Consider the following 20,987-nt stretch of genomic DNA (forward strand, 5'->3'; position numbering starts at 1 on the left):
AGAGCCAGGATTCCAATCCAAGTCTCTTAGGCTCCAGTGCCCAAAAGCACTATCCACTGTACTATTCAAATTTTCGGTGTTTAGCACAGAGGTGTTTAGCAAATTGTAATTACTACTACTTTGCTGTTTTATTTTAGTGATTTCGTTCAAAGTACTCACTGTGTTCTGTGATACATTCAGTGATATGCATGCTTATAAGATTACCCAAAAAGTATAGATTTAAATAAAAATTAAAAGTTAGAGTCCTTTAGATACTGAATCCTCTTTTCTCTGTGTGTGTACACAAATATGCATAAATAATGTATATATACATACAATACTTGAGTTACGTATCTGTCAAAACTTTATAGCTATCACAGTTTCAATATCATATGATACATGTATGAACATACTCATATTAGGGAAAATACTGATATACCTAAATGGCCAATTATAAGAATATTTAGGCCTAACTTTCCTAAAAATGTGAGATTAATTTTACTGCTGCTCATTGACATTTTACTGAGTAATGAGCTTGAGGAGAATTTATCTTGCTGAATTTCACTTGCTAGTTCTTGAATTTACACTAGATTCTTGACTATTTATTAGGTATCTTTTTTCTTTGATAAACTTGTAAATTTCTAAATTATTAGAATTGTACTTAATTTTTTGAACTGACATAAAATTCCAGATACAGATGTATATTTAAAAAATTCCGTCACTGCTGCTACTAGTGATCAAGAACCTTATCCCTGTTTTTTCTTATAATAACAATATTTTCACTATCTATAATAATTGAAAAATTATTTTATATAGATAAAGGTTTGTTTAGATGCACTTGAACAAAATGTTTCTAGTACTATTTTTTACCTCTAAATAATAGCTAGTCCTCTTTTAATCACTATGATTTTAATCAGTAAATTACTAGGCTTGTTTTTCCTCCTTCCCTGATGCTTTGTCTCTATTGTGGGCTTTGTCTCTATATTTAATCTCTGATTCGAGGGAGAGGGCAGAATGCCAGATTCAAAGGTAAAAGCTTTAACTAGGCATCAATACATTTATATAAACTGAAATTAAGGAAGCATTGAACTTAGTTAGGTCTGGCACAATCAGATGAACACAATTTGTTTTCTATATTAAATCAGACTTGGTTTTAATAATTAGATATTTTTATCAATTGAGATAAAGCTGTAAAATTTTTATATATCTGTCATCTTATTTAAATAGTCTTTGGAAGATACTTATTCCTTTATGGGTAGGCCCTTGTTTATACTTAACCATTTCACTGCCTTTCCAAGATGAGGAGTCTTTGAACTAAGAGTATATTGCATTTTTGATGGAGTAAAACTAAATTTTGTGATTTTTTTTTTTAGCCCATCCATTCTTGCAGATTTAATTTGGCAAACCCACATTAGATAATTTAGCAAAAGAAGAATCATATTCTTTTTCCTTTTATAGTAAAACCTCTCACTAATTCAAAATTTATGGTACTTCAGATACAGTATTTGTGATCTTTTTTGAGTAAAAAATTCAAAATAACTTCTTCCTCTGAATTTTCAGGGTCATACTTATAAGGGGAAACCTGTCTAAAATCACTAGCTTTTCAAACCAAGGGCTCAAGAATGAAGGATTCCTTCAACGTGCCTTCAGCCTCTGGGTCCAGCAATTAATTCTTGTATGTTAAAGGACTTTTATGTTTATGGTACATTTTTATGTAATATAGGCCTATTTTGAATTATAATGTAGGTAACCACATTTTATTTATTGTGTCAATAGCATTTAGTTTAATCTATAATCTGTACTGCTTGAAGGTAATAAAACTGAACTTGTACTTAAACATTCTATAATTAAGACCTTTTCAGTAAGTTATATAGGCCAACCCAATCTGTGTTATTCCGAATTAGTGAGGTTTTACTGTCCTAATGTTGTAAAGAGTTTAAAACTTTTTGAAATGCTAGAGTCATTTAGTTATAGAAATGGAACACATAATTTAGGCCAGTTTTGTCTTACCTGGATAGTACTAAAGGTTAGAAATATTAGATAGAAAAAGAAATATTAGATAGAAAAAGAACATGACATGATTTGATGTTATTCTGCTTAGTATTCTAAAATGGGTAATGAAAATACAGAATTATTTTAAAATGTGTATCTGTAGATCCACATGTGTATCTGCATATTATACATACTTGTTTAGATATACTATATCACAAAGCAGTTAGCTTGTTGACCTGGAATTCCATCCAGATTTACATTTATTCCATGTGTAAGGAATTTGAACCTTGATGACATAGAGGTCGTATTTTAGTTGATGTATAGTATTAGACTAGGAAAAGTAAGTTGCCTTTCTTATTTACACATTCCAAAGTAAAGTTGTTAAATTCTGGAATGTGTTTTTAAAATTTTATGGTTAAAATGCCAGAATATTCAAAGTCAAATATAGAAACCAGGGTTGGAGGGAGGGCCTTAAAGCAAGCTTATGGTAGGAAATTATAAAAAGAAGGGAGGAGGAAAGAAGGAATAAAAACAGAGGGTTTGGTTCAGAGTTGTGTTTGGGGGCCAGAAGAAGACCGCAGAACAGACTGGCTGAGTGTCAAGGTCTAGATGTGTTTGGGAAATCTAAGTCATTTGCCAGTCAGCTAGAAATTTTTTTTAAATGGCTAGCACTAACAATACCACTAAGTTTAAAACAGTTGTTAAATGACTTTGCATGCAGTTATTTTTATGTAAACTAAATTTTCCCATATAAACTATTACATTTAGAATTTTGTTATTTCTATAACTTAATGACCCATTTACATTACATAACTGATTAGATTAATAGGCTTTATCTGTAACCAGACCTTATCTTTGTTTTTACTGATTTAGTGATATTTGCAAACAGAAGTATATAGTATATCTTTTCAAAATTGCTTCTTTGCAGGTAGATTCTTGATCTCTCACTTCTAACAGCTACAGATTCTTCTTGCTTGTTCCTTTTAACATTTTCTCTTGTTTTTCCATAGTAAACTGATTTTAAATTTTATTTTGAAGATGAATAATGGCTTAATTACAAATTATAACACTTACAGATGGAAGTGGAGAACGAGGAGAAAAGGATGCAAGCAAAATCACAACATATCCTCCAGGCTCTGTGCGATTTGACTGTGAGCTCCGGGCAGTACAAGTCAGCTGTGGATTTCACCATTCAGGTAGCGGCTGGAACTTTAGGGTATAACTGCATTTTTACAATTGTGCTAAATAACCTATTTGTTTAGTTTTGACAAATGTAGTCTGTTAAGTGTGTTTAAAAGTGTTTAAAAGTGTGACAGTATCTCTCAAATCTATGAAAGCATATTTACTACAGAATCTCTCTCTTTTAAGCTATAAAATGATTGTCTAGAGATTTGACTTCTCTTTTTTTTAACATCTTTATTGGAGTATAATAGCTTTACAATGTTATGTTAGTTTCTGCTGTATAACAAAGTGAATCAGCTATACGTATACATACATCCCCATATCCCCTCCCTCTTGTGTCTCTCTTCCACTCTCCCTATACCACCCTTCTAGGTGATCACAAAGCACCGAGCTGATCTCCCTGTGCTATGCGGCTGCTTCCCGTTATCTATTTTACATTTGGTAGTGTATATATGTCAGTGCTACTCTCTCACTTCGTCCCAGCTTACCCTTCCCCCTCCCCGTGTCCTCAAGTCCATTCTCTACATCTGCAGCTTTATTCCTGTCCTGCCCCTAGGTTCATCAGAACCATTCTTTTTTTTTTTAGATTCCATATATATGTGTTAGCATACAGTATTTGTTTTTCCCTTTCTGACTTACTTCACTCTGTATGACAGACTCTAGGTCCATCCACCTCACTACAAATAGTTCAATTTCGTTTCTTTTTATGGCTGAGTAATATTCCATTGTATATGTGTGCCACATCTTCTTTATCCGTTCATCTGTCGATGGACACTTAGGTTGCTTCCATGTCCTGGCTGTTGTAAATAGTGCTGCAGTAAACATTGTGGTACATGTAGAGATCTGACTTCTAATCTGTCTTCTGATGGACTTATTTTATAATTCAATTCATGAAATTCCTGAAGGTAAAATAATCCCTGAAATCCCTTTGAACTCTACAATTCTGTGATTTTTATAATCTGGTCACAAACTTTGTTACTGTTCAGTGAGAGATGTGCATCAACAAATTTCTATATTTTTTTAAAAAGTAGAAATTTCAATTCCTAGTAAATAATTGACATTTGAATTATATAGCTTAGGTTGTACTCTTCAACATAAACATAAAAAATGTTACATTCTTTCTTGTGATACTCAATATATATATATATATTTCCTTATTTGATAAGACATTGACAAATACTAAAGTTCTGACAGACATATTGATGTTGTACATAACTGTGCAGAGCTCAAACCCATCTACCTATATAATTATCCTAGATGTGAGGGAACATTTTGTATGTAGTTACTCATTATAAAAAGACTTTACAGTTGACCCAAACCAATGTTTTATTAAATATTAATGTTATTAAATGGCATTTATAAGAATTTTAAAGGGTATATTATGAAAACATTATACATTTTTATAACCTACAAAAATATTTTACAGAACTGAAATTATATTTATTTCTCATTAAATATAAACTTGTCGATGCTTCACTTGCATATTTTTAATGGCTCTACAAATTGTAAACAGTGAAAATTGCACTGCCTTCAGTATAGTTGTGATAGAAATATGAAATGCATACAATGAAAAAAATAATGCTCTGGATTTTGGTTTCAGTGGTTTTGATGGAGAACGGCGATGTCTACACATTTGGGTACGGGCAGCACGGGCAGCTCGGACATGGAGATGTCAATTCCAGGTACTTTAACTTTTTGTGTGAAGATGCTGAGTCGTTTTTTTTTTTTTCTCTTTCTTTCTTCCTTCCTTTCTTTCATTCTTTCTTTCTAAATATATATTTCTACACTTGAAAAAGTATTTAGACCACTGTTTTGCAAACTGTGGCCCATAAATTATTGGTTATTCTTGATTTTGTGGTTGAGTGCTTTTGTGGGGATAGATGATTTTGTAGTTTCGGGAGAAAAATTGATTTACATCTTATACATTTAAACTGTAAGAGTGATTATGATTATCATGAAATCTTACTGCATTCTTAAGAATTAATATCTTTTTAAAGGCTGTTCATGGCAATGGATAAGACAGTGACTATCCCCAAATAGCATTTTAACAAATCAGCGATAGATTTATTCATATTCCTTGATGTTATCGTTTTTAAATTTCGGTCTAATATTAACATGAAGTCATTGAAGCTTTTCCATAATTTTCAAACAAAATCTAATGGTCACTCAGAGAAACTGTTTTGACTTATCCGGAATAGTGAAGAACTAATTGTGGTAGAGACTACTAGACATTTTGTAATATCCATTCTTCCCTACTTCATCTGGCAATAGAGTTTTAGTTGGTGACATGACCATGAAGCCAAAGACTTCATTTTCCCGCCTCCATTGCAGCAAGATATGACCAAGTAAACTAAAGTGATATGTGCAGCTTTGGGGGCATGCTCTTGAAGGGGAGGGGGATACCCTTCCATTTCTCCCTCTTCCCTCCCAGCTTGCTGCCTGGAGTCCATGCCTGGCGGCAGGGGCTGGAAAAGTCATCATAGCGATCATAAGTTGGAAACAATGTATCGAGAATGGCAGAGCCACAAGATAGAAATAGTCTGCGTCCCCGACACCATGGAACTGCCACATCAGCTCCTTATAATTGGGTGCTTACCTGAAAGAGAAATAAACTTCTGTCTTGTTTAATTCCCTGTTACTTTGCTTTCATTACAGCAGCTGATTCCATTTCTGCTTAATACAGTGAGAGTGCTTTTGGTCAAAAGTATAGAAAATCCATCTTTGTTAGCTCAGGTCTTCCAAGAAGAAGATGCTAAGATACGATTAGATGTGCAGAGGGTTTATTGGTAGAAAACTGCTGTGAAAGATAAAAGGGAAAAGAGCAGGAATAGGCCCGATGTAGATCTGACCCCTGTGAAAGGAAAGAAGGAAGAAGAATGGGGTAGGAAGAGTTAGGTTACAGTGAAGTTCTGATTGAGTTCTAGCCAGGCCAGTGGGGTGTCCTCAAGCCAAGGTTGCATTTGGAAGAGTCCCAAATTGGGCAGGATGGGCCAGCATGCATACCTTCACAGTGCTCAGTCACGGGCTGGTAGCTTCCCAGGGGAAGAATGGCCTCGTGGACCCAAAGGAACAGCACCTGGGGCTGTTCATCATTTATGTTCCCTGCAGCAGGTGGTCTTCAAGATCTGGGTGGTCCACGTGTGTGGCTGCCCCACCACTGAAACCAGGTTTATTTATAAGTCTGGGGATATATAGGGCAGCTTCAGGCTAGACTTGACTCACCAATTCAGTTTGCCACAGAACCTCCTTTCTCTTTGTCTCTCTACCCTTGCCTGATTCTTCCTATAGTCACAAGATACCTGCCAGAAGCAATTGGAACTATGTGGTTTCTCATTCACATACAGTGAATCACTCCAGTCATTAAATAAAATCCATAATTTTCACTTTATTCTGAAATCAGTTCATTACTGTGGCAGGGATGATGCCATTTACATGGTAAAGACCAGTGATTCTTAATCCTGCCTGTACAGTAGAATTACTTGGGGAACTTCAAAAATGCCATGCCTGGACCCTAAATCTAGACTTTTTATGAGGTGTGTGTTGGGAAATGGGCATTGGGGATGGGAGATGGAGGCAGCAAGGGTTGGATAGGATGCCAGCATCGGTTCTTTCCTAAAAGCTCTCCACAGTCTACTGTGCATCCGGGATTAAGAAACGCCATCCATCCCTAAAAGGCAGTGTCAGGTCCTGCAGTGCACAGAAAATGAGGATGAAAGGAATGTCCTTAGTTACTTCGATGACCATTGTTACTGATGAAAAGAGATGATTTGAGATACCATTGAGTTGAACTTCTCACTAAAAACGCAAGTGCAACATATATTTGACACTTGTTAAGACGTTTATAAAACTATCACAATCTTAAGGACAAATATTGTGCTTGGAAAGAGAGCAAAAGGTCTTTCACAGATTACTGTATCAGATGTCACCAAGTATGGCATTTGTGTATCGGACATTGGAAATTTCAGAATATCAGTAGCTTTGCAGGGTTGAGCAATTACTGTCACAGGTATTAGAAGGCAGCATTTACTTTGTGTCGCAATTGAACAACATCACTCATATGCAGAGACTGAGACAGGGTTTGTAATATGCATGGAGAAGAATTTGGAAACTTTTTGTTCTGTTTCTCATGGAAGACTCATGACACAGAAGAGAATTTATTATTGTCGTCATCATCACCATTATTGCTTTTGTTATTTAGCTGGAGATTATTTTGTGAGTCATGACATAACCTGGGAAAGGTGCGTTACAGTTAGACATGATGGAGCATCAGTCATGTGTGCCGCAAAGGGGCCACTTTCTCACAAATCAGACTCTGTACTTGTATATCATTCCACAGAAAAGATTTAGCAAATGTATGTGTTTCCTGGTCTTGACTGAGTGGGAGGGAAATAGTGGAAATCATATCTATAATCAAATCACAGCCCTAAGGTGCCTGCACAGTGTGAAGAATGAACAGCGTAAGCACAAGTCCTGCCACCCCACGTTGAGGTGTAACGGCTGTAGAACGGGAAGGATCTCAAGTCAGCTCTTAAAATGAAGAGGCTACCTAAAAACATTGCCTCCTGGTCCTGATCATCAGCCAGGGAGCACCATACCTTGACTTGCAGTGAATTGCTCTGGTGACAGTATCATGGCAATATGCTAAGTATTTTTAATAGTTTCGAATATATCTTCATGAAGTAAGATAGCTTTTAATGTTGAAAATTAAATAATTAGGGTTTTTTAAGGAGATTAAACTCTGGTGGGATTTCTTTTAACTGCCCAAAGTTGTTCTTTTCCAACATGTGAATTTTCACTCCTGGTTCCATTGATTGAGTTGTAACTGGAAGGCTGATTCCATGGGAGTGGGGAACACCAGTCTGGGTAATGCAGTGAAATAACGCCTACACACTGTGCCTAGTGGATTAAACGAAAACCAGCCAGAACCGTCTGTGCTGTAAACACTCCAGTTACCCTGTTTGTCTGGATCTATCTGGGACTTGGAAGGCAGGAGTCAGGAACTGTTATGAATTCCAAAAGGAATTGACCATGTGTATGGAGGAACAATCCCTGGAGGAACAAAGCCTCAATAGCATACATATTAACTAACTACCATGAAGCAAAACATTTATAGATATTTAGTTGAAATAAAGTTAGAAGGTATTTTTTTTAAGTTTCTAGTAATCAAGCACTTTTAACTGAAATTTATTGTATAGCACACATTAATAATGTGTGATTAATGTAAGATAAATATTGTAGTGTGGATGTGCTAAAGGTAGAAACGTGTTATTGGTATTCTCTTTATTTAATGTGGTGTCTTGCCAGGATGACTGAGTCTGATTATATCACTTGGTGCCCATGTGACCTTGACCAAATTACTTAACTTTCCTGTGTCTCAGTTTCTTCCTTTTGAATGGGAATAAGTATCTTTCTCTCAGAAGGTTGTTGTTCAGTGAGATGATAGGTGTTGTTTACTTAACACAGGGCCTAGCCTGTAGAAAATGCTCAGTAAATGTTGGCTGTTACTGTTGCTGCTTTTAAAAGTAAATGTCAAAAAGCTTCTGAGGGCTGTAATACATTCACTCATGACATGAGTCTACCAACCCTCTTTTTTGTTTATTTTCTTCATTATGCTCCTAAATCTCTGAATTCCAAATTCTTTTACTCTTTTCAGTAAACTTAAACCTGGATGTTGGGAAAGGGACTATAGCATTTAGATGCTTTTATTCTCCTTTTTTCAGTAGAACTTGGATAATTCTTATAATGTTTCTGAGTTTCATCGTTTTCTTGCTATATCCTCCTTCTGCATTAATATGCTACACAGTCATGGTGTCTGGAACCATTTAGACAAGGTTCATATCTTTGATTCATCTCTTACCAGCTATGTGACTATAATTTACTAAGCCTTAGTTTAAATATCCCATAGCATTGTTAAAGAATTAATATAGTGGGCTTCCCTGGTGGCGCGGTGGTTGAGAGTCTGCCTGCCGATGCAGGGGACGCGCGTTCGTGCCCCGGTCCGGGAAGATCCCACATGCCGCAGAGCTGCTGGGCCCGTGAGCCATGGCCGCTGAGCCTGCGCGTCCGGAGCCTGTGCTCCGCAATGGGAGAGGCCACAGCAGTGAGAGGCCCGCGTACTGCAAAAAAAAAAAAAAAAAAAAAAAGAATTAATATAGTGTCTGTAAAATGCCTGGCATGCATACACATACACATATAATTTTTGTTTTCTGTTCTTCCTGTGTTTACCAAATAATTTAATAAATGGGCTCTGGTATCATGAAAAGAGTTTATTAGAAGAATTGCCACTAACTCTGGGAAAATTCTTGTTAAAGGGCTTCAGATCTACCCATAGAGTTATTTTGATAACCAGTGATACATTTTATATGAAAATGCTTTGTAAACTGCAGACAAGTAAACAGTTTTAGGTACTGTTTACTTGTCTGCAGTTTAATCCTTTGTTTGAATCCTTTGTTTGAATCTAACTGGACATTTCTGTGAGGACATTAGTTTGCCATACAGCCCTTTGACCTGGTAATTGTTTATTGCCAAGACTCCCAGTACCTCAGATTTGAGAACCACTTAACTTTCACTGCAGTTCCTAGCCATATTATTGTATCCTCAAGTAAAAACTACTCTTTTGAGGCAGGGCCATTCTGCTCTCCTCCCTTTGGTTACTACCTACCTACGTTTTAGTCACTGCCTTTCATTCACTGAAAATTTAGTATCTGGCTCACGATGTTTTCCCAGTCTGAGTCTTGTGACACTCGTGAAGGGTCCCATACACTACAGTTACCTTGACACCGTGAGTTAGATCTAGTGAACTTTACTTCAACATTCATGGTGGTCATTCCCAGGACCCATTACGGATCTAGCATAGCTCCAACTCTGTATTTTTAAGTTTAAGCAACCCATGATCTGATGACAATTTCTTCTTCTGTTACTTAGCATTACTTTACTTGATCTTTGGCTTTATCAGTATTTCATTCTCTACAGCTCTCTACTTTCTTAGTGTCTATAGCCTGTTTCAGTTTTTTTCCAACTCAGGTTAGAGACTGTCATTTATTCTCTTCACTGGTGCTCTTACCATTATCCTCAGTTTTCTCACCCTCTTGGGTCTTGATGCTAAGGCATGGCAAAACTTCAAGCGTGAATCGGCCTACCTATATTTTCTATGTCTAACTTAGGCTTCTGGAAAAAAATAAATCACCATACTTATACAGATTGTTATGATTTGTAGATTGGACCAATCCTTCTACAGTAGGCAGTGATCCTCCTGGTTTGTAGTTTTGAACTATTTGATTTAAGACCTTTTGAGAATGTGATGAACGACATAGGCTGTCTCTTCAGAAAAACAGACATAAGAATATACACTTAAAAGTTGGCTTCCAGATTTAGAAGATTCACAGATCTCCTGAAGTTCACTTTCAGACTTCCTAGAAGTCATTTGGATCTGGGTTAAAAACTTCTGGTCTAGGTTTTTATTTTTTCCATTCACCACCGTACCCTTTCCATAATCTTTAAATTCTCTCCTCATCCATTTCCTTCTTCCTCTCAGCACTTGACCTCTGTTCACATCACAGCAAAAATAAAAACATTAGATGGGACATTCTTCAGTCCATTAACTCTGCCAACCTGCCTGCATCCATACTACTTCTTTCCTCCTTCTTCATGTTACACTGAAAGAGGGGGCTGTCCCTGTCCATGCTGTGAAACCTCTCTGCCTTTTCCATAGGGATCTAGTTCTGTTTCTTGTCTCCCCTCTGAACCATATGTCCTTATCTTTACTCACTCTTTTAAACTTCTGCAAATTCTTAAAAAGGACAGAGCTTCCCCTTCAGTTCCATTTTCCCTCTAGCTGTTGGTTCTCCTTTTTCCCTTTTGTGCTGAGGTTTTTGAAGGGGTTTTGCATTAGTCTCTGACCCCACTGTCAACTCTTCCTTTGCTACATAGTGTTGTGCCTACTCCACCAAAGAGACTTCCTTCTTGCAAAATCAGGTGGTCATTTGTATCTGTCTCTAGAGCATTCAGCATGTACATTATTTCCCTATTCTTGAAATGACTGTCTACATACCACATTTTCCCAGAGTTCATTCTTTGTTATGTCCTAGATTTTATGAGCTCTTCTTCTTCCTCTGTCCATACCTAAATGTTAGAGAGACTTACAATGAAAACTATCTTTTCTCTCTTCCTCTTCCTAGCTGTCATTCATTCTCATGCTTAAGTGAATGTTACCACCATCTACCTTGTTACTCAAGCAGAAAACCTTCATTGTCCCATGTCAATCATTGCCAGAGTCTGGTCAGTTCTATTCCTTACAGAGCTGTCAAATCCATTCATTCCTTTCAGTCCACACTGTTCCTATTTCAGGCCTTCACCATAACTCACCCAGATTATTGTGACATTTTCTTAACTAGGTTTCCAGCTGCTAGTCTTGCCTCTTCCCAGTTCATTTTTCATTGCAGCCTGAATAATCATTAAAAAATATGTAATTTAAAAAACTTTAAAGTATTATAACTACATTGTCTCAAAAACAGAGCTCTCCTATTATGTGTGGACTATTTCTATAGTGTGATTATTCTCGTTATAGATGATGTTTACTGAAAGTGGTAAATAAAGTGATATAACGAGGGTTACAAGGATAGATATGATGAATACAGGGATGCCATTTATCATAATAGTTACCATTTATTAATTGTTAACTGTGTACCAGACACTGATCCAGGCCCTTGACATATGTGAGCTTCTTTATTGTTCATAGGAACCCTATGGGGTAAATACTGTTTAGTATTATCTCCATGTAATAGAAGAGAAAACTGAAATACAAAAAGGATGAGTAACTTGTTCAAAGTCATGGTACATTGCTACTACATGGTGGAGCCAGGATTCACACCCAGGCAGTCTACATCTAGAGCCTGAGCTTGTAGCCACTGCTGCGGTGCCTCTCATGATACTGTATTCTAATTCATTAACTACTGTATATGTCAAAACCTAAAATTACAGTTCAGTGAAAAAATGATAGAAAAGAAGACATAAAAATAATTGACAGTTCAGTGGAAAAAAGTAGAAAAGAAGACATAAATTTAATTGTTTTGTATGGTTCTTGGATTGAATTCCTGTTAAATCAGCACATGATTTTTATTTCACCTGACAAATATTTATAGAGCTCTCTAACTTGCCATTCACTATATAAGGTAACATTTTCTTTTTCTTTTAAAACAAAGGTAGCACCAGTCTTTCAGAAAAAGTAAAAATTATGTGTCCATAGTTAGGGTAGTAAACTCAAGAAACCTTTTTAATAATCTCCTTAAAGTCAGTGATTATGTCTTTTTCATCTTTGTGTACCTAACACATAGGATGGAGACAGGCATGTAGTACCTAAATAAGTGTTTGCTGAATATTCTTATTAGTGCCTTTTATCTCTTCTATTTTTTATTGCATTGTTTATTGTTTTTTATTTCAGTTGGGTCTTGTAAGAAATTGACTTAATTTTTTTTTTTTTTTTTAACCTAGGGGATGTCCCACTCTTGTTCAAGCATTGCCAGGCCCTAGCACACAAGTTACTGCAGGCAGCAACCACACGGCAGTACTTTTAATGGATGGACAGGTCTTCACATTTGGAAGTTTTTCTGTAAGAAATTTTTTAAGCATTAATAATATTGCATTGTACCGTTGCCTTGCAATTGTCTACGTTAGCTATTTTTTCTGGTTTCAGTGAAATTCTTGTATTATAATTATTGCATATGCATATTTCCTGTCTCCACATCCAACATACACAAAACCTAACAGACTTTGCTTTGAAATGATTTTCTTCTCTAGTGTAGCATTAAAATTTATTAAATTTAACAGCTGTGTTAGAATACTGGACATGTTTATTCCAGGTCAGAATCTGTTAAGCATTCAGTAGAGCTAATTCTGTCACTGAAAACTTATTTCCCAACTAGTTTGTAAAGAATCATTTTTCTTAACATGTAGAATTATTTTTATTTTAGAACTTTTTAAAGGCCTGGTTTTCTTGTTAGATTTGTTTAGAATTAGAGTTTACTTTTTCCTCTCCCTCTCTGTGTCTCTCTCTGTCTGTTTGCCTGTCTGTTTTGCTCTTTCTCTTTTTTGCCAAAGCTTGAAAAGGTGAAGATGCTCTGAGAATTTTGTATAGTTTGGGCATAGTAGAGCTCAAGGAAAAGCTTAATAAGACTGTGCTAATAAACCTGTACCATCTGTGATGTGGGTAACTATTCAGAACCCTCTAACCTAAGTCTCTGGGATGTAATTTGCAACTCTTGATTTTTTAAAAATGTAAATGTGAACTTAAAAATATCTCTTACCTGGAAATGATTTTAAGCTTACAGAAAGGTTCCCCAAAATAAGAATAGTACATAGAGCGCCCATATATTCTTGAATCAGATTCACCTATTGGTAACATTTTGATCCGTTTGCTTTATCACTTGTACATTCATGCTCTCATTCTCTCACGTACTCTGTATGCATGTGTGTATAAAACTTTTTTTTTCTTGTCCTTTAAGAATAACTTGCATACATTATGATCCTTTACTCCTTAAATAGTTTGTGTTTTGTCAGTTGATCCGGTAATTCTTTTCTGGCATTTTTCCCCTCCAGTCTAGGATCAGGCATTGTATTTATTTCTCATGTCTCTTTAGTCTCCTTTAATCTGTAACATTTTCGCACCTTTTCTTTGTTTATTGTGACATTGACATTTTTGAAGAATATGGTACTTCTTTTTTTTTTTTTTTTTTTTTTTTTTGCGGTACACGGGCCTCTCACTGTTGTGGCCTCTCCCGTTGCGGAGCACAGGCTCCGGACGCGCAGGCTTAGTGGCCATGGCTCACAGGCCCAGCTGCTCCGCGGCATGTGGGATCTTTCCGGACCGGGGCACGAACCCACGTCCCCTGCATCGGCAGGCGGACTCTCAACCACTGCGCCACCAGGGAAGCCTGGTACTTCTTTTTTTTAACAAAAGTTTCCTTATTTTTGTTTCTCTAATATTTCCTCATGTTTACATTCAGGTTGTGCATTCCAGACTAAAATACCATGTAAGTGACATTGTGTCCTTCTCAGGGCATCACATTTGGAGGCACAAAATGCCCACCTGCCCTTCACTGGTGATGTAAATTTTGATCACCTGTAAAATTTTGTTTGATTTCACTACTGCAGAGTTAGAATTTTTTCACTTGAAACTAATAAGCAGTCTCTGGGTTGACATTGCTAAGTTTTTTTTTTTTAATATTGCATATGACTTATATGGAGGAAGATACAATAAGTTCTAGAAAGACAAAGAAAAATCATGAAAAACATAGTACATAACGAAAAAGAAATACATAGTTATTAATGAAAACTGGGGTAGGTAGCAAGTATCAAAGCATAATGATTTTTTTTTTTATTTACCAGTTTCTGCTTTACAACAAAGCGAACCAGTCATACACACACACCTGTTCCCACATCCCCTCCCTCCCGCGTCCACCCCCCACCCTCCCCATCCCACCCCTCCAGGCAGTCACAAAACACCAAGCTGATCTCCCTGTGCTATGCGGCTGCTTCCCACTATCTATCTACCTTACGTTTGGTAGTGTATATATGTCCATGCCTCTCTCTCGCTTTGTCACAGCTTACCCTTCCCCCTCCCCATATCCTCAAGTCCATTCTCAAGTAGGTCTGTGTCTTTATTCCTGTTTTACCCCTAGGTTCTTCATGACATTTTTTTTCTTAAATTCCATATATATGTGTTAGCATACGGTATTTGTCTTTCTCTTTCTGACTTACTTCACTCTGTATGACAGACTCTAGGTCTATCCCCCTCATTACAAATAGCTCAATTTTGTTTCTTTTTATGGCTGAGTAATATTCTATTGTATATATGTGCCACATCTTCTTTATCCATTCATCCGATGATGGGCACTTAGGTTGTTTCCATCTCCGGGCTATTGTGAATAGAGCTGCAATGAGCATTTTGCTACATGTCTCTTTTTGAATTATGGTTTTCTCAGGGTATATGCCTAGTAGTGGGATTGCTGGGTCATATGGTAGTTCTATTTTTAGTTTTTTAAGGAACCTCCATACTGTTCTCCATAGTGGCTGTACCAATTCACATTCCCACCAGCAGTGCAAGAGGGTTCCCTTTTCTCCACACCCTCTCCAGCATTTATTGTTTCTAGATTTTTTGATGATGGCCATTCTGACTGGTGTGAGATGATATCTCATCGTAGTTTTGATTTACATTTCTCTAATGATTAATGATGTTGAGCATTGTTTCATGTGTTTGTTGGCAGTCTGTATATCTTCTTTGGAGAAATGCCTATTTAAGTCTTCTGCCCATTTTTGGATTGGGTTGTTTGTTTTTTTGCTATTGAACTGCATGAGCTGCTTATAAATTTTGGAGATTAATCCTTTGTCAGTTGCTTCATTTGCAAATATTTTCTCCCATTCTGAGGGTTGTCTTTTGGTCTTGTTTGTGGTTTCCTTTGCTGTGCAAAAGCTTTGAAGTTTCATTAGGTCCCATTTGTTTATCTTTGTTTTTATTTCCATTTCTCTAGGAGGTGGGTCCAAAAGGATCTTGCTGTGATTTATGTCATAGAGTGTTCTGCCTATGTTTTCCTCTAAGAGTTTGATAGTTTCTGGTCTTACATTTAGGTCTTTAATCCATTTTGAGCTTATTTTTGTGTATGGTGTTAGGGAATGATCTAATCTCATACTTTTACATGTCCCTGTCCAGTTTTCCCAGCACCACTTATTGAAGAGGCTCTCGTTTCTCCACTGTACATTCCTGCCTCCTTTATCAAAGATAAGTTGACCATATGTGCGTGGGTTTATCTCTGGGCTTTCTATCCTGTTCCATTGATCTATCTTTCTGTTTTTGTGCCAGTACCACACTGTCTTGATTACTGTAGCTTTATAGTATATGACATTGTTAAGTTTTAAGGTACCTGCTTCTCATCAAAATTTCTCTCTAGATTTTGCATCTGTTGATTGTTCTTGCCTGAGCCAGTCTTTACTATAATGGCTGCAGAAATGATGATTTTTCCAACCCCAGCACCTCGTCACATTTACCTGTCAGCCCTTTGTGTTTTACTCTAAGCAAGAGCCCATTTAATATTTGTTTGTTTGCCTGTCTACTTATTAGTGGTGTAGACACATTTCTCTTTTCTCGTGATTACTGTACTTAAGTATTTGGGTGCTTATATTGTCTCAGATTTCGCCAGTGGGAGTCCCTTCACGCTGACTTCTTTGTTCTGGTGACATGCCTCTTCGTTTTTTTGAGTACTTCCTTACGTCCTGGCATAACAAGTTGTTCCAGGCTTATCTGAATGAGTCCTAGAATCAGCTATTTCTCTAAAAAACCTAGGTTGTTTTTAGTGGGGAATAGTACTAGACACCAGCTGAGCACTAGGTGTATTCACTGCATCCCCAGTACACATCTCTGTGCATATATACATACATACGTGTATTTTAGAAATAATAAGTCCGCACTGATACCTCTTAATTCCAGCCCATTCCCATAGGGTTCCTTCTTACCTTGTCTCATTCCATGTTTATGTCCCTTCTTCCGCAGTAAGAATCCTGGCTCCCAACAATATCAATACGTTTCTCTCTCATTCACTCAGTCCTAAAGTATGTCTACGATGGTTTTATGTTTGCTTTGCCCACACTCCTGTACAAGCTCACTCCCTAACACGAGTCCAGGATTTGTTTATCACCCTTGCTTCTGCCCACCCTCTCCCCGGCTCTCGCCCCCTCTCGCCTTTGTCCGACCCCAAGACCGCAGGTATACAGTCACAGACTGCGTTCATAGGTCACTTGGATTCTTTCCTCCCACCCCCTTGCAGTGGGATTATGTGATTCCTGTGGAATAGAGTTGGGTTCATTTGTCTTAGTTTTCTTTTTCTTTAAACTCTGTTTAATATGGATAAAAATAGGTAGAACTAGCAGATTCTTTGTAAAGAGTGACAACAGCCAAGGATCACCTTCCTTCCCTTGTTCCTGAAAACGGGCCCTTTTACCAGGTACACTTTGTCTCACCCTGTCCTGGGACAGGGGTTCATCTCCGTAAAGTGAGTAAGCTCTGATCTCGGGTGGGGGAGGAAGAGGGATGACCTTTCAGCATGGAGATAACTTTGGCCTTGAACAATGAATGAGGCTCCAGAGGAATGCCAAAGGTAGGGCAGAAAAGGGACGGATTAAAGGACTGTCACTGAGTGGGGCTCCTCTTTTCCCTCTTGTAACAGTCTTCCTGGCCCTTTGTAGGAAGACATTGGTTTAACTGCTGACCCCTACCGTGTCCTGCCGACTTGGAGCTCTCAGACTTCCAAGGAGAGTGGTTTGTGGTCCAGTGCGCTGTTTCCGTTTGCTTTTAAGTTTAAGGGTCCCTCCTCCCTCCCACATCCTTAGATGGAGTTTTATTTTTTGTATGTGTAGAACCTTAACATGTTTCCAAAAGTTAAGTCACACAAAAATGGTATACTCACCCAAGTGTCGTTCCCTCCCCCACCTCTGGCATCCCTACCTCCCACCGCTTCACGCCGTGCTTGTAGCTTATGAAGTTCATTGTTTTCCAGTTTCTCCTTCCTGTGTTTATTCTTTTAAAGATTAATACATAAATAACCACATACACCGTCTATCTATATCTGCATTGATGTAAGTATAAATATGGGATGTATATATATACATATATATAATTACTTCCCCATCTTTATTTTTCACAATGTAGCATTTTATATATACTCTTCTGTACTTTGTCTTTACACTTTACTGTATCTCCTAGAAATCATTCCTTATCAGTTCATAGGGATCTTCCCAATTCGTATTTTACATTTGCATAGTACAATTGTGTATATATCTTGTAGTTTATTAAATCAATTTCTTGTGCTTGGAATAAGAAGTATTTCTAATATTTTGCAACAATAACAATGAATATTGTTAGAGGTGTACCTCTGAGGTAAATTTTTCGAAGTAAGATTGCTGGGTTGAAGGCTAATGCCTGTGTAGTTTCGTTAGATAGTAACAATTCCCCTCTATTTTGCATTCTCACCAGCAGTGTCCGAGAGTGCCTGTTTCTCTACAGCCTTGCCAGCAGCATGTGTTGTCCCTCATACCTTTTAATTTGTGTCAGCCTGATGGGTGAGCAATCGTCCTGCGTACTTTGAAGCCTTTTTCCTGTGGCTGGCACTGTGAACCTTCAAGCCCTTGCCCGTATCTGGCATTTTCATGCAGAGGTTCAGGTTTTCCCTTGGGGGATGATTTTGCCAGTTCTTCCCTCTGTTCCCTTCTTGAGCCTCCCCTTCTGTGCCCGGCACCCTACCTCCACCCTCTGGTTTCAGGCACCTTAAAAGTCCCGAGGTCCATTATTTCCTGATACTGCTGAAGGCTTGAGTCATGTGTGGTTTTCTTTGCTCTGTGTGGATGTTTTTTTTAATTAATTAATTTATTTAATTTTGGCTGAGTTGGGTCTTCATCGCTGTGCACGGGTTTTCTCTAGCTGCGGCGAGCGGGGGCTGCTCTTCGTTGCAGTGCGCGGGCTTCTCATTGCGGTGGCTTCTCGTTGCGGAGCACGGGCTCTAGGCACGTGGGCTTCAGTAGTTGTGGCACATGGGCTCAGTAGTTGTGGCTTGTGGGCTCTAGAGCGCAGGCTCAGTAGTTGTGGTGCATGGGCTTAGTTGCTCCGTGGCATGTGGGATCTTCCCGGACCAGGGCTCAAACCCACATCCCCTGCATTGGCAGGTGGATTCTTAACCACTGCGCTACCAGGGAAGCCCGCTCTGTGTGGATTTTATGTTGTTTTTGAGGGAATGTGAATGGTAATGTTTAGAATCAAACAATCATCATTGTCCTCTAGTCCCAGAAGCCGTAGCTGTGAACCTCTATGTATTTAAATGTGGCTTATTTATAACCATGTTCTGAATCCCATGGGGCCTGTCCAGGCAGCTATCATATTTTTAGACTGCTTTTCTTCACATTAGTTGGTTGATAGGGGAATAGATATTTATTTCAGTGGTCAATGAAAAATATAATTAGTTTCTTTTCCTCCCAAAGCATAATATACCCCTCAATATGACGTACACATTCTATGCTGTTGTTGTTGTTTTGTCAAAACATAAGAATCTTGAAAGAAGCTGAGATAAACACTGAAATTTCTTGGCTGCTTCTCTAATCCTGTGCTTGCCACTTTTCCCTCCGTTGGTTCAACCCAGGGGTTGAAGCTCTGTTGCTTTTGCAGTCAGTTTGTGGCTGTGTTTGTTTGCAGGGCTCCCGGCTCCCTTATGCTTTGTGTGTTTTGCTGTGATTTCCCATTCCCGTTACTTGTAGTGAACCCTGGCTGCTGTGGTGCAGCATTGTCTGCCTTCCAGCGGGTTGTGGAAGGGGAACGCTAGGAGAGAGAGAGAGAGCTCCTGAGCCACGGGTGGGTGAATATTTCCCAATCCAACATTAACATTCTTTTACAGCTACTCGCTTAGTAGTGAGAAACTTCCTATTACTCTTACCTAACCAGGTACCTAGAGACAGCCATACTTTTTAAGTGAGTTCACAGTTACTTACTTAAGACATCATAATGATTCTGCTCTCTATCTTGAAAAATAAATGAAATAACTTACTAACACATGATCATGTGAAAAATATGTAATTTCCTAATTGTATTCACAGTGGCAGTATTCATTATTTTGGCCTTTTACCCAAATATTTTTAGACTGAGTTCGAGAGTGACATTTTATTGTACTGTCAACTTAAAACAGCAAAGTGACTTTTTAAATGAACAATTTGTATTACCAATTTTTTAACATATTGTGTATTTATTATACTTTTCATTTAAATGTTGGTAAAGACAATCACAGTATTTCAGGGAGATTTCTTACATGGAGAAATATTTCAACTGTATTATTATTTTTTTAATCATGTACTTTGTGGTTTATTAGGGAGAGAATTCCTAAGAATAATAGAAATTATTTTACTCCTTTGTAAATGTTTGGTCCAAATTTCACATGAATTTCATTTATTAAAAAATATAGCTAACAACTGATGAATAATAATGTCTCATAGAGCTATTTTTGTCTACTGTTTCCTTAACTTTATAAAATATTATAAATTGTTTATCCAGTAATATTGTTAATACGATTTATTTAATCTTTTAGAAAGGACAACTGGGTAGACCAATTTTGGATGTGCCATATTGGAATGCAAAACCAGCTCCCATGCCTAACATTGGATCAAAATATGGAAGAAAAGCTACCTGGATAGGTGCAAGTGGGGACCAGACTTTCTTACGAATTGATGAAGCACTTATTAATTCGCATGTGCTCGCTACATCAGAAATTTTTGCCAGTAAACACATCATAGGTAATACCTCAAACAAGCAAATGTCCCTCCAAAATAGCCTTGATAGTAAACGGTCATCCTTCCCTATTATGAGATGTAGTCCTGTAGCTTTTGGTTTTCTTCTGTTTGAAGAAGTTTAAAAGAAGCTTCTAAGTGTCTATGTTTATATGTATCTATGTGCTGGAAGAATGAAGTAATTAGGAAAGTAGAAACCAAAGTACTTATAAGCTAGAGAGTGGTGGAAACATGAGCTAACTTGCAGTGGTAGAAAGCCTGTGCAGTGTATCGGAAAGAAGAATTTTTCTGTGTTGGTTGTTGTCAGATAAATGATGGAAATTAGTTTTATGGAGGGTTACATAAATCAAACTTGGACGTTTCATTGAGACCAAGGTGTCGATTTATACTTGTGTCCATGATATCATGAATAATTATATAATAGAGTAGTATTGTGTAGAAATTAAGGGCATGTGTTGTGGACTTAGACAGTCTGAGGTTTTAGTCCAAATTCTGCTACTTAAAGGTTTTTAGTTACTTAAATC

At 37.5% G+C, this 20,987-nt stretch overlaps 1 protein-coding gene across 2 annotated transcripts in view; it reads left to right on the top strand.

Annotated features, from left to right (window-relative positions):
* Nucleotides 1–20,987, top strand: part of MYCBP2 (MYC binding protein 2) — a 266,872-nt gene that overhangs the window by 96,640 nt on the left and 149,245 nt on the right. For both annotated transcript variants that reach the window (XM_079721660.1, XM_079721659.1), the window contains exons 19-22: nt 3,048–3,167; nt 4,754–4,835; nt 12,643–12,760; nt 20,265–20,469. In XM_079721660.1, the coding sequence (XP_079577786.1) occupies nt 3,048–3,167; nt 4,754–4,835; nt 12,643–12,760; nt 20,265–20,469 (525 nt within the window). The remainder of the gene's footprint in view (nt 1–3,047; nt 3,168–4,753; nt 4,836–12,642; nt 12,761–20,264; nt 20,470–20,987) is intronic.

The sequence above is a fragment of the Hyperoodon ampullatus genome, assembly GCF_949752795.1.
Source record: "Hyperoodon ampullatus genome assembly, chromosome: 16".
Classification (NCBI taxonomy): domain Eukaryota; kingdom Metazoa; phylum Chordata; class Mammalia; order Artiodactyla; family Ziphiidae; genus Hyperoodon; species Hyperoodon ampullatus.